This window comes from Phocoena sinus, chromosome X, assembly GCF_008692025.1.
Source record: "Phocoena sinus isolate mPhoSin1 chromosome X, mPhoSin1.pri, whole genome shotgun sequence".
NCBI classification, from domain to species: domain Eukaryota; kingdom Metazoa; phylum Chordata; class Mammalia; order Artiodactyla; family Phocoenidae; genus Phocoena; species Phocoena sinus.
The window spans coordinates 127,299,858-127,314,842 of record NC_045784.1 but is presented as its reverse complement, the minus strand read 5'-3'; the positions used below and the strand labels follow the sequence as shown (position 1 = coordinate 127,314,842).

General features: G+C 41.0%; 1 protein-coding gene across 2 annotated transcripts in view; it reads left to right on the top strand.

The window, feature by feature from the left end:
* Positions 1-14,985, top strand: part of CD99L2 (CD99 molecule like 2) — a 107,361-nt gene that overhangs the window by 58,903 nt on the left and 33,473 nt on the right. For both annotated transcript variants that reach the window (XM_032619082.1, XM_032619081.1), the window contains exons 3-4: positions 3,418-3,486; positions 4,548-4,622. In XM_032619082.1, the coding sequence (XP_032474973.1) occupies positions 3,418-3,486; positions 4,548-4,622 (144 nt within the window). The remainder of the gene's footprint in view (positions 1-3,417; positions 3,487-4,547; positions 4,623-14,985) is intronic.

The window sequence follows — 14,985 nt, the reverse complement described above, 5'->3', positions numbered from 1 at the left end:
ACATAGCATAATGTTTTGGAGGTTCATCCACCTTATAGCGTGTATCAGTGTTTCATTCCTTTTTATGTCTGAGTAATATTCCATTGTATGGATAGACCACAGTTTTATCTATTCATCAGTTGATGGACGTTTGACTGTTTCCATCTTTTGGCTATTATGAAGAATGCTGCTACGAACATGCACGTACATGTTCTCGTTTGCATGTACATGTTCTTGTTTGAATACCTGCTTTTAATTCTTTAGGGTGTATACCCTGGGAGTGGAATCACAAGGCCATATGGTCATTCTGTGTTTAACTTTTGGACGAACTGCCAAACTTTTTTCCATAGTCGCTGTACCATTTTACACTCCTACCAGCAGTGTATGAGGATTCCAATTTTTCCACATCCTCACCAGCTTATTTTCCTTTTTTCCCCCAGACTTTTGTACCCTTTGACTGACACCTCCTCCATTTCCCTCTCCCCCAAGCCCCTGGTGACCACCATTCTACTCTCTGTGAATTTGACTATTTTAGATTCCTCATAAAAGTAGAGTCACGTAGTATTCTTTTGTGTCTGGCTTCATTTAGCATGATGTCCTCCAAGTCCATCCATGTTGTCCCAAAGGGCAGGATTTTCTTATTTTTTAAGGATGAATAATATTCCATTGCATGTATGTTCCACGTTTTCATTATCCAGTCATCCATCAATGGACACTTGAGTTGTTTCCATATTGTGGCTATTGAGATTAATGCTACAGTGAACTTGGGCATGTTGTTACCTCTTTGAGATCCTTATTTCATTTCCTTTGGATATATACCCAAAAGTAGGATTGCTGGATCAAATGATAGTTTTTTTTTTAAATGTTTACTTATTTTTTATTTATTTATTTTTGGCTGCATTGGGTCTTCATTGCTGCGTGGGCTTTCTCTAGTTGCAGAGAGCAGGGGCTACTCTTCGTTGTAGTGCACAGGCTTCTCATTGCTGTGGCTTCTCTTGCAGAGCACGGGCTCTAGGCACGTGTGCTTCAGTAGTTGTGGCTCACGGGCTCCAGTAGTTGTGGCTCGTGGGCTCCAGTAGTTGTGGCTCACGGACTCTAGAGCGTAGGCTCAGTAGTTGTGGCGCACGGGCCTAGTTGCTCCGCAGCATGTGGGATCTTCCCGGACTAGGGCTCGAACCCATGTCCCCTGCATTGGCAGGCGGATTCTTAACCACCGCACCACCAGGGAAGTCCCCAAATGATAGTTCTGTTTTTCATTTTTTTGAGGAACCTCCATACTGTTTTCCATCGTGGGTGTACCATTTTACATTCCCACCGACAGTGTAGGAGGGGCTCCTTTTTCTCCACAACCTCATCAACACATTATCTTTTGTTTCTTTGATAGTAGTAATCCCAACAGGTATGAGATGATGTCTCATTGTGGTTTTGATTTGCATATCCCTGATGATTAGTGATGTTGAGCATCTTTTCATGTACCTGATGGCCATTTGTATGTTTTCTTTGGAGACATGTCTAAGTCCTTTGCCCATTTTTTAAAATTGAAGTATAGTAGTTGATGTACAATATTATGTAAGTTACAGGTGTACAGTTTAGTGCTTCACAGTTTTTAAAGGTTATACTCCATTTATAGTTATTATAGAATATTGGCTGTACTCCTTGTGTTGTACAGTATATCCTTGTAGCACATTTTATATATAATAATTTGCACCTCTTAGTCCCCTACCCCTATCTTGCCCCTCTCCCCTTCCTTCTCCCCACTGGTAACTACTAGTTCATTTTCTATATCTGTGAGTCTGTTTCTTTTTTAAGTGTTCACTAGTTTGTCGTATTTTTTAGATTCCACATATAAGTGCTATGATACAGTATTTGTCATTCAGTTATCATAAAACCCTCCAAGTCTTTCCATGTTGTTGCAGAGGGCAAAACTTCATTCTTTTTTATGGCTGAGTAGTATTCCATTTTGTGTGTGTGTGTGTGTGTGTGTGTGTGTGTGTGTGTGTGTGTGTGTGTGTATACACATCACTTCTTTTTCCATTCATCTGTTGATGGACACTTACATTGCTTCCATATTTTGACAATTGTAAATAGTGCTGCTGTGAACGTTGTGGTGCATGTATCTTTTTGAATTAGTGTTTTGGGGTTTTTTTTGGATATATACCCAGGAGTGCAATTGTTGGGCCATATGGAAGTTCTATTTTTAGTTTTTTAAGAAACCTCCATACTGTTTTCCACAGTGGCTGGACCAATTTACATCCCTACCAACAGTGTAGGAGGGTTCCCTTTTCTCCACATTGTTGCCAACATTTTTTGTGTGTGGTCTTTTTGATGATGGCCATTCTGACAGGTGTGAGGTAATATCTCATTGTGGTTTTGATTGGCATTTCCCTGATGATAAGTGTTGTTGAGCCTCTTTTCATGTGTCTGTTGGCCATCTGCATTTCCTCTTTGGAAAAATGTTCACTTCTTCCCATTTTGTAATCGGGTTGTTTGGGTTTTTTTGATGTTGAGTTGTATGAGCTGTTTGTATGTGTTGGCTGTTAATGCCTTATCGATCAATCATTTGCAAATATTTTCTCCCATTCAGTAGGTTGTCTTTTTGTTTTGTCAATGGTTTCCTTTGCTGTGACAGAAATTTTAATATGTTGTGTTCTTATTTTCATTCATCTCAAGTGTATTTTATGATTTCCCTGGTGATTTCTTCCCTGAACCATTGGTTATTAGGAGTGTGCTGTGTAATTGCCATATAGCTCTAATTGTAGGAACAGTTACAGCATAGTCTTTTTTGGGAGGCTTCATTATTTCTTATTTTTTTAACAACATAGTCTTGAAGTTCAAGAAAAACTACTGGAAAACTCCTGTGTGGCATGCTACGTAATTGATGTGCAAGAAGTCCACAATTTTAAAGGAATATGGTTGAGCTGAAAGACCTAGTATTGACAGCAGTAACCACACTTATGTACAATATTTTGTTGGTGTTGTAACCACTTTCAGCTGATGAGACACTCCCATACTCTACTGGGAACATAACGTCACTTCATCCCTGGGCAGTATTACCTGTGATTACGGTGCCGGGTTGAGAGTGGTGACAGCCAAGGCTTGGAGCTCTCAGGGGTTGTGCTCAAGCTCTGGGACCCCCTGAAGCATGTGGTCATCTCCTGTAGATCTGGGCTCAAGTCTCAGCTCCACTAATCACCAGATCAAATGTGGGATCATGTCCACCTCACCACCCATCCTGTGAAGAAAAGCAAGCAGCACTCGTCTCATGTAAACCCTCTTACATCTCTTTGTCATCCTCAAGGTGGTTCTTCAGAGGCATTAGAGGGACCTCAGGACCAGGACAGGAGTGCTGTGCTCATGCTGTGACTTCCCTGAGCCGTGCGGTGGCTGCGGTGTGTGTTACTAATTGTGCTCCCCTTGCTGTCCCCCTTCCCCCTTTAGAGAGATGGGACCGTGTCACCACCACAACCAGGAGACCGGGAGCGACCAGAGCTCCAGCAAAGCCTGCAGGTAACACGGCTGTTCTGAGGAGGGCACTAAGGAGGGACCCCGTGGAGCTCCTTCTGGGATAGTATCCAGTTGAACTACCCATAGTTTTAAGTCCTGTGTGTGTAATGCCAACCAAGACCTTCATCTGAACGCTGGGTTTAACTTAATAGAGTATGACCAGTCACTATGACTTCTGTGTGTTTTATGAAAAGCCCTGCTTGGGAGAATTTCAAGAGAAAAATGCATTTGGACTTCCTCCCCTTTTCAACCATTTTACACTCTAAAATCAGGGAAGATATAATTGTTTAGGTTTTATGAAGCCCATCAAACATTTTCTTTAGGCAGATGGAGCATTTTGAAATGGCATTTGCTTTACAGTGTCATCTTTCACTGAAGGATTTTGGAACTTGTTGCTTCTTTGTGACTCTTTCCTGGAGCTGTTTTAACTTTTCTCCAGATGGGCCATTTTACTATTCAGATATCTTCACTGATATAAAGAGAAACGTAGCCTTGGGGTGGGGAGCGCAGTCGTTGCTCCCATCTGGCAACTTGTTACTAGTACTTAAGGAGCATGCTACCGCGTTCCTTGAAGTGGATAGCTACCTTTCTTCTGAAGAGACAGTCATGACCCAGAAGAGTGAGTGCTGCTTTACAGTTTGCCCTCACGTCTTCACATCTGCAGCCTCAAAGAGGCGCACTGTGACCACGTAGCCTCCCTCTTGAGTGTCCAGTTTCTGACTCTATGCAGCTGGTTTTGAATCTTGTGTTAATACCTATAATCAGTGAGTTTACTGTTAAAATGGTCTGACTGCTGGCCTAAGCAAAGCATGTGTGGGAATACAAAGTAGTGGAAAATTGGTAAATATATTGCAAAGGCAGAAAGCAGTAACTTGCTCCATCCTGTTGGTATTTCCATTATCGGTGTCTGTAGGAGTCAGACCCCAATTTAAGTTTCTTTGTCTTAACTCATTGATTGAGCTGGTCAGCAGAGCCCACGAAGCTTGACTTGTTTTTCTGGAATCTTGTACCCAGTTGCTAATCAGTTGGCTGTTTTTTTTTTATGTTTTGGGGCTTCACTGAAGGTAGTAAATTTGACTTGGCCGATGCCTTGGATGATCAAGATCATGGCCACAGGAAGCCGAGTGCAGGAGGAGGAGGTAAGTCACAGCTGGTTGAAGGCACAGGCCAGTGCTGTAGCTCCCCGGTCAGGGTGTAGCTCATTAACTACAACAGCCCACAGAGCCACTCCTGGCCTGACAGAGCTGGGGGCACTTCAAAGCCCGGGAGAACCCTACAACAGTGGTTCTCAAGCGTTTTGGTCTCGGGACTCCTCAAATTATGGAGGATCTCTGTTGAGGTGTGGGTCACGTCTATCAATATTTATCATCTTTGAACTTAAAACTGAAAAAAATTTTTAATATGTTTATTAATTTTAAATGAACAATAATACGGCCATAACTGTTAAGATAAATAGCATATTTTTATGGTAAATGACCATGCTTTTCCTAGTGGAAGAGCTGGGCTCTCACATCTGCTTCTAGATTCAATTGTTGTGTTGAAGTATATGAAGGAAATCTGGCTTCCTATAAATATACAGCTGGAAAATGGAGGAATATTTCACTTGACTATTCATGTAATTATGGACATTCTTCTTTGATACGACACAAAAATTCAGCCATTGGTTGTTTCTTACAGGTTAAGTGCAGTGTGGAGTATGAAACCGCATGAGTGAATCTTCCGTCCTTGACCCCAGTGAACCCCCTCTCTTATCCTTTGAATGGATCTTTTACTGGTCGTGGTTTGGGAGCATCGTGCACTGGTCCCTGGGAAAATGTCGGTGCCCTGCCTTATGCAGACCTTCCCGGTGCTGACGCATTCCATTCTACATCAGAACATCACATGTGTTACTACCACCATCCATCCCACTGGGCAAAGTCTTTAAGTATCGGGAAGCTGTCAAGCTTACAGTAGTAGTTTTTCAAAATTCTTAGCGTTGCTTGAAATCTTAAATTTTACCATTGGCAAAAAATACTGTTAGTTGTTTCCCTTGAAGTGAAGGGCTCACTTCATTCATTTGCAAGAAAATGTCTGTCAGATATTCAAGTCAGTATAACCGTAGTCGTACTACTGAATCCTTCAAGGAAGAATCTTGTATGAGAGAAGTGGCTAGCACTGCTTAGAACTGATACAGTCGCGCAAATGCTTTTCCTGTGTCAACCTCTGTATTTTGAGGTGCCACAGAAAAGCTTTAAGCATACTTGCTGTTTTATCAGAATATTAAAAGGGCACATTTTCATGAAAGTAATAATCTTTCTGCTCATATTCGTTTTCCAGTGCTGCCTAACGTATTACCACAAACTTCCTGGTTTAAAACAATTTTCAATTATTGGATTGGCCAAAAAGTTCGTTCGGGGTTTTTGGGTTTTTTTTTTTTTTTTGGGGGGGCCAATCCTATATTTTCTTTCTTTTTTTTTTTTTAGCATCTTTACTGGAGTATAATTGCTTTACAATGATGTGTTAGTTTCTGCTGTATAACAAAGTGAATCAGCTATACGTATACATATATCCCCACATCCCCTCCCTCTTGCGTCTCCCTCCCACCCTCCCTATCCCACCCCTCTAGGTGGTCACAAAGCACCGAGCTGATCTCCCTGTGCTATGTGGCTGCTTCCCACTAGCTAGCTATTTTACATTTGGTAGTATTTATAAGTCCATGCCACTCTCTCACTTCGTCCCAGCTTACCCTTCCCCTTCCCCGTGTCCTCAAGTCCATTCTCTGAGTCTTAAATAAAGTCTGTGTCTTTATTCCTGTCCTGCCCCTAGGCTCTTCAGAACCTTTTTTTTTTTTTTTTTAGATTCTATATATATGTGTTAGCATACTGTATTTGTTTTTCCCTTTCTGACTTGCACTCTGTATGACAGACTCTAGGTCCATCCACCTCACTACAAATAACTCAATTTCGTTTCTTTTTATGGCTCAGTAATATTCCATTGCATATATGTGCCACATCTTCTTTATCCATTCATTGTCGATGGACACTTAGGTTAGTTCCGTGTCCTGGCCATTGTAAATAATGCTGCAGTGAACACTGGGGTGCATGTGTCTTTTTGAATTATGGTTTTCTCAGGGTATATGCCCAGTAGTGGGATTGCTGGGTCATATGGTAGTTCTATTTTCTGTTTTTTAAGGAACCTCCGTACTGTTCTCCATAGTGGCTGTATCAGTTTACATTCCCACCAACAGTGGAAGAGTCCAACCCTATATTTTCTAAGTTTCTCTGTGCTGCTGAAGTCCAGATGTTTAACTGTCAAACCTTTTTTGACAAAATAACCTTGATTCTCAACTTTCCCTTTGGCTACTTTTATTTTTTGTACTTCATTTGTTTTTATTTATTTATTTTTGGCTGTGTTGGGTCTTCGTTGCTGCACGTGGGCTTTCTCTAGTTGTGGTGAGCGGGGGCTACTCTTCATGGTGGTGCATGGGCTTCTCACTGCAGTGGCTTCTCTTGTTGCGGAGCATGGGCTCTAGGCACACGGGCTTCAGTAGTTGTGGCTTGCGGGCTTAGTTGCTCCGCGGCATGTGGGATCTTCCTAGACCAGGGCTCAAACCTGTGTCCCCTGCATTGGCAGGCGGATTCTTAACCACTGTGCCACCAGGGATGTCCCCTTTGCCTACTTTTAACAAATTTGTTTTTAGATAATTACAGATTTACATGTAGTTGTAGGAAATACTACAGAAAGAGCCGTTATTCCCTTCACCTAGTTTTCCCCAGTGGTAACATGTTGCAAATTGTACTATAATATCACAAACATTTTGTTTGTTTGTTTTTTAAAAACCTCATGTATTTCTTAAAATTTGGTTTTTATTGAGGCAACATTGGCTTATAACATTATGTAAGTTTCATGTGTACAACCTTATATTTCTACTTCTGTATACACTACAGGGTGCTCACCACCAAGAATTTAGTTTCCTCCATGACCATAGAGTTGATCCCCTTTACCCATTTCACACCCCGCGCCCACTCTGGTAATGACTATTCTGTTCTCTGTATCTGTGTGTTTGTCACAACCATTTTATTCAGGTTTCCCAGTTTTTACTTGTACTCACTTCTGTGTGCGTGTGTGCTTAGTTTTTTGCAGTTTTATCACATGTGCAGGTTTGTGTATTTGCCATGATAGGCAGGCACAGAACAGTTCCATCATTATAACTATTGTTGTTGGGTGAACTGTTCTCTATATGTCACTTAGATCTTGATGGTTGGTTGTGTTTACTGGTTCTTCTACATCCTTGATGATTTTTTGTCGAATAGTTCTGTCAATTGCTGTGAGTAGGGTGTTGAATTCCCCAACTGTAGTTGTGGATTTGTACCTCCTCTTAGCTCTCTGTTTCCGCCTCATGTATTTTAAGTCTGCTTTTTTGGTGCATCCAAATTTAGGATCATGATGTCTTCCTGATAGGCTTATCCTCTTATCATTATGTCCCTTTTTCTTCTCTAGCACTTTCCTTGCTCTGAAGTTTCCCTTATCCACTATTAATATAGCCACTTCTGCTTATTCTTTTTTTTTTTTAGTATTTATCAGCTCTACTTTATTTTATTTTTTTAACATCTTTATTGGAGTACCATTGCTTTACAATGGTGTGTTAGTTTCTGCTTTATAACAAAGTGACTCAGTTATACATATACACATGTTCCAATATCTCTTCCCTCTTGCATCTCCCTCCCTCCCACCCTCCCTATCCCACCCCTCTAGGTGGTCACAAAGCACCGAGCTGATCTCCCTGTGCTATGTGGCTGCTTCACACTAGCTATATATTCTACATTTGGTAGTGTATATATGTCCATGCCACTCTCTCACTTTGTCATAGCCTACCCTTCCCCCTCTCCACATCCTCAAGTCCATTCTCTAGTAGGTCTGTGTCTCCATTCCCGTCTTACCCCTAGGTTCTTCATGACCTTTTTTTCCCCTTAGATTCCATATATATGTGTTAGCATATGGTATTTGTTTTTCTCTTTCTGACTTACTTCACTCTGTATGACAGACTCTAGGTCCATCCACCTCACTACAAATAACTCAATTTCATTTCTTTTTATGGCTGAGTAATATTCCAGTGTATCTATGTGCCACATCTTCTTTATCCATTCATCTGTCGACAGACACTTAGGTTGCTTCCATGTCCTGGCTATTGTAAATAGAGCTGCAATGAACATTGTGGTACATGACTCTTTTCGAATTATGGTTTTCTCAGGGTATATGCCCAGTAGTGGGATTGCCGGGTCGTATGGTAGTTCTATTTGTAGTTTTTTAAGGAACCTCCATACTGTTCTCCATAGTGGCTGTATCAATTTCCATTCCCACCAACAGTGCAAGAGTGTTCCCTTTTCTCCACACCCTCTCCAGCATTTATTGTTTCTAGATTTTTTGATGATGGCCATTCTGACTGGTGTGAGATGATATCTCATTGTAGTTTTGATTTGCATTTCTCTAATGATTAATGATGTTGAGCATTCTTTCATGTGTTTGTTGGCAATCTGTAGATCTTCTTTGGAGAAATATCTATTTAGGTCTTCTACCCGTTTTTGGATTGGGCTGTTTGTTTTTTTTGTTATTGAGCTGCATGAGCTGCTTGTAAATTTTGGGGATTAATCCTTTGTCAGTTGCTTCATTTGCAAATATTTTCTCCCATTCTGAGGGTTGTCTTTTGGTCTTATTTATGGTTTCCTTTGCTGTGCAAAAGCTTTTAAGTTTCATTAGGTCCCATTTGTTTATTTTTGTTTTTACTTCCAATTCTCTAAGAGGTGGGTCAAAAAAGGATCTTGCTGTGATTTATGTCGTAGAGTGTTCTGCCTATGTTTTCCTCTAAGAGTTTGATGGTTTCTGGACTTACATATAGGTCTTTAATCCATTTTGAGCTTATTTTTGTGTATAGTGTTAGGGAGTGTTCTAATCTCATTCTTTTACATGTACCTGTCCAGTTTTCCCAGCACCACTTATTGAAGAGGCTGTCTTTTCTCCACTGTATATTCTTAACTCCTTTATCAAAGATAAGGTGACCATATGTGCGTGGATTTATCTCTGGGCTTTCTATCCTGTTCCATTGATCTACATTTCTGTTTTTGTGCCAGTACCATACTGTCTTGATTACTGTAGCTTTGTAGTATAGTCTGAAGTCAGGGAGCCTGATTCCTCCAGCTCCATTTTTCGTTCTCAAGATTGCTTTGGCTATTCGGGGTCTTTTGTGTTTCCATACAAATTGTGACATTTTTTGTTCTAGTTCTGTGGAAAATGCCAGTGGTAGTTTGATAGGAATTGCATTGAATCTGTAGATTGCTTTGGATAGTAGAGTCATTTTCACAATGTTGATTCTTCCATCTAAGAACATGGTATATCTCTCCATCTATTTGTATCATCTTTAATTTCTTTCATCAGCATCTTATAATTTTCTGCATACAGGTCTTTTGTCTCCTTAGGTAGGTTTATTCCTAGATATTTTATTTTATTTTTTTGCAATGGTAAATGGGAGTGTTTTCTAATTTCACTTTCAGATTTTTCATCATTAGTTTATAGGAATGCAGGAGATTTCTGTGCATTAATTTTGTATCCTGCTACTTTACCAGATTCATTGATTAGCTCTAGTAGTTTTCTGGTAGCATCTTTAGGATTCTCTGTGTATAGTATCATGTCATCTGCAAACAGTGACAGCTTTACTTCTTCTTTTCCAATTTGGATTCCTTTTATTTCCTTTTCTTCTCTGATTGCTGTGGCTAAAACTTCCATAACTATGTTGAATAAGAGTGGTGAGAGTGGGCAGCCTTGTCTTGTTCCTGATCTTAGTGGAAGTGCTCTCAGTTTGTCACCATTGAGGACGATGTTGGCTGTGGGCTTGTCATATATGGCCTTTATTATGTGGAGGAAAGTTCCCTCTATGCCCACTTTCTGCAGGTTTTCATCCTAAATGGGTGTTGTTGTTGTTTTTTATTACTGTTCACATGCACATTTAGACACCAGGACTGGAGAAGCTGTGGTTTCTTAAGGCTAAGTGGCATATCAGTAAACTTTCCTTATTTGTTTTCATTGAACCTTATTGGACTTTCTTACCCTTTGAATGAATCTTTTGCCCATTCATGATTTTGTAACGTCCTACATACATTTTCTGGAAAACACTAGTGTCCTGAGTTGTGTTGAGCTTTTAAATGATGACACCTTTCCTTATGCAATATTCAAATGTCATATTTGTTAATATCACCAGTGATCTGATAGGAAGAGTCTTTATTGGGAAGCTGACAGGCTCATGGTGCCAGTTACACATTTTCCAAAGTTGTGTATATTTTTTTGAAAGCTAAATTTTCTTATTGTCAGCTGATACTGTCGGTTGATTTCCTTGAATTGACAGGCTCATTTAATTCATTTTCAAAAAAATTTTTGGCAAATATTCAAATATGAATAGACACAGTTTGCTGTAATTTACTCTTTGAAATAAATTTGTTCTTCCATGAGAAAAGCAGCTAATTCAGCTGAAAACTGAAACAATCACACAAGTGACCTTCCTCAAGTCACCTGTGATGCTTTGGTGTGCAACAAAAATGCTTTAATAAAAAAAAATGCTTTAATAATCCTTCCCATTTCATAACACAGAATGTTAAAATGTTGATATACTCGAGGTTGAGCGCTAATGAAATATTTTTGCTACTCCCTCCTATTAATTTTATATTGCCTCATAATCAGGTAGCATAAATTATTGAGTTAAAACAATTTCCATTCATTCTCTTATTTTCCTGGGTCAGGAGTTTGGGTTCTGTTTAGCTGGTTCCTCTGCTCTATAAGTCCTACGAGGCTGCCATGCAGGTGTCAGCTGGGGCTAGAGTCTCATCTGAGGTTTGAGGTTGTGTTAGTTTCCTGTTGCTGCTCTAATGAATTACCGGCAACTTGGTGGCTTACAAAACACACATTTATTATCTTATAATTATTGAGGTCAGAAATCCAAAATGGATCACAGTGAGCTAAAATGCATGTGTCAGCAGGGCTGTTTCTTTTTCTGGAGGCTCTACAGAATTAGCAGAGAGTCTGTAGAGTCTGTTGTCTCCTTGTCTTTTCCAGCTTCTTCAGGATGCCTGTATTCTTTGGCTCATGGCCCTCTCTCTCCATCTTCAGAGCCAGCAGTGTAGGGTAGCATCTTCAGATCTTTCTCTCTCTCACCCCTACTTTTGTCATCACATCTCTACTTGGACTGTGACCCTCCTGCTTCTCTATTTCTCTTTTAAGGACTTTTGTGATTACACCAGACCCACCCAGATAATCCAGGATAGTCTCCCCATCTCAGTGTCCTTGATTTAGAAACATCTGCAAGACCTTTTGCCATATAAGGTAACATATTCACAGGTTCTGGGAATTAGGACATTGACATCTTGGGGGCGACATTTTAATGCTAACACATCTGTCGTCTGGCTCACAAACCTTCATGTCCCTTCCACCTGCAAAATACATTGTCCATTCCAACTTCTTTAAAAGTTTCATCCTGGGCTTCCCTGGTGGCGCAGTGGTTGAGAGTCTGCCTGCCGATGCAGGGGACACGGGTTCGTGCCCCGGTCTGGGAGGATCCCACGTGCCGCGGAGCGGCTGGGCCCGTGAGCCATGGCCGCTGAGCCTGTGCGTCCGGAGTCTGTGCTCTGCAACGGGAGAGGCCACAACAGTGAGAGTCCCGCGTACCGCAAAAAAAAAAAAAAAAAAAAAAAAAAAAAAATTCATCCCATTACATCATCAACTCAAATTGCAAAATCTCATCATAGTTTCATAAGCAGAAACGTCCCAAATCTCATCATCTAAATTATATAAGTCAGGCATGGGTGAAGCTTTGGCTATAACACTATAACACTTCTTTCATACAAACCTATGAAAGTCAAGAAACAAGTTATCTGCTCCCCAAAATACAACGGACAGGCATAAAATAATGGTTATAGGCATTCCATTTACAAAAGTGAGAAAACATCAGGCAAAAAGATTTCAAGCTTTAAGTGGAAAAAAAAAAAAAAAAGACTTCACCAATCTCAAGAAATTCCCAAATCCGAGTCCTTTAGGTTCCAGGCCTAGGGATGATGCCCTGTGTTTCACAGCTGTACGTTCTGAGTTTGCAGCTCTGCCCTCAGAATCAGCCTCCCTTGTTCAGGAAAAATAGCACATGTTTGCAACTGAGTAGTTATATCAGCGTATTTTCTGCCTGTAGAATTTGGGGAGTCTAACAGCCTTCTTACATTTTTTTCTCTTTCTGTCCCTTTTAATTGCAGGCTGGCAGCATTCCTGCTGTTCTAAAATTCTCAAGAACTCTATGGGTTTTCCACGTATATACTGGTGATCGCCCCACTGGGAAAGAGGCTCTTCCACAGATCTTTCTTGAATGATGCCGTCTATACTTCTGGCTTCTGCTGAGATGGCAAAGGGAATCCATGAATAATCTTATGTTTAATCTGACCTTTTGACCCTTCCAAGGTACTCATATAATGTTTTCCCGCCACACCATTGACTTTCTCCCCAGAGCATGCTTTCTTGACAGCGAGTCCCCTAATTTTAGCATTTTTTGGCAGTTAGGATAGGTTGAAATTTTTCCAAATCATCAAGTCCTGGTTCCTTTTTGCTCAAGAGTTCTTCCTTCAATCTCTTCCTTTCCTCTTGCATTTTACTATGAGCAGCAAGAAGAAAATAGGCCATACCCCTAACACTTTACTTGGAAATCTCCTCAGCTCAAATATCCAAGTTCATTGTTTAGAAGTCCTGCTTTCCACGTAACTACAGGATGCACAATTCAGCCGAGTGTTCTGCCACTACCTGGTAAGGATCTGCTTTCCTCTAGCGTCCAATAACGTTTTCCTTGGTTCCATCTGAGACCTCACTGGCAAAGCCTTTAACATCCACGTTTCTGTCAACAGTCTGTTGATGATGATTTAGGCGTCCCCTAGTATAATATAGGTTTCCTCTACCGTGTTCCTGACCTCCTTCTGAATCCTCACTAGCTGTTACTAGTTGTTCACATCCACTAAGTCGGCTCAAGGTAGTCAGGCTTTTTCTATCATGCTTCTCAAAATTCTTCCAGCTTTTGTCTGTCACTGGATTCCAAAGTTGCTTCCACAGTTTTAGGTATTTATTTAGGGATTTCCTATTGCTGTTGTAATAAATTACAAGAATGTGCTGGCTTAAAACAGCACAAATTGATTATCTTATAGTTCTAGAGGTGAGAAATATGATTTGGCTTCCACTGGGCTACAGTGAAGGAACGGGCAGGGCTGTCTTCCTTTGGGAAGCTCTAGCCTGTTTCCTCGCCTTTGCCTGCAGTTTTGCCTTGTTGGATACCTCCTCCATCTGCAAAGCCAACAGAATGGCAACCTCAGATCTCTCTCTCACTCTCACCCCTGCTTCCATCATCACGTCTCCTTCCTTGACTCTCCTGCTGGTCTCGTTCTCTTACTAGTATTCCTGTGATCACATTGGGCCTGCCTAGATGATCCAGAACAGTCTCCCCATCTCAAGGTGTTTAGCTCACTCACATCTGCCAAGTCTCTTTTCCCACATAAGGTGACATATCCACAGGTCGGGATTGTTGGCAGAATTCCATTCTGTGCAGCTATAGAACTCATGGCCACTTGCTTCTTCAAGGTCAGCAAAAGAATGAGAGTCTGCTACCTCTAATGTTAGCTCAGGGAAGGCCTACAGCCCTCTTTTCAAGGACTCACTTGATTATGTCCAAATCACCCAGAATATTCTGCCTTATGAGTAATTCAGTCACACGGATTGGGCATCTTAATTGTATCTGCAAAATCCCTTCACCTCTGCCATGTCATAACCTGGTCATGGAAGTAGCTCAGTCCCTCCCACTCAGCAGGCTGGGATTATACGTGGTGTGTACACCAGGGGGCGGGAGTCTCGACAGCTATCTTCGAGTAGCGAAGGATCTAATGACTTCTCGTAGCGTTTAGTGCTCCTTACTTCCTTGGTTCAGGCGAAGGGCCTGGAGGTTTATTCACCATTGCATTTGTATCACAGTGCAAATGTCAACCCTGTAAAAAGGGCAAAGGACACTTGAGGATGATTATGAAAATAGTTATGACCTGACAGACCCCTGGGGTCCATGGAACACTCTTTGTGAACTACTGACTGAGAAGACGACCTCACATATTTATGTGGCATCAGGAAGATGGTTTTATATGTCTTCTGTTGTATCGAGCCATACCTTTACAGTTTCGCTTCTCTAGACAGTTGTATAAATTAGTTCAACCTTTTCAGAGGGCAATTTGATAAAATCTTTGAGCAGTTCTGCTTCAAAGCATTTTGCGTCTGGGTGCAGAGTTATGCACACGTGCAGAGGTACATTTGAGGTGGTGTTTGCAGCTTTCTTGCGTTTCATATCAGCCAAAAATTAAAACACTCTTAAATAACACAGTTGAATACATAAATTCTAAACCATTCATAGTCTGCAGCCATTTCAAAGAATAAGGTAGATCTCTGGAACTGGCATAAGAAAAGCAACTTACA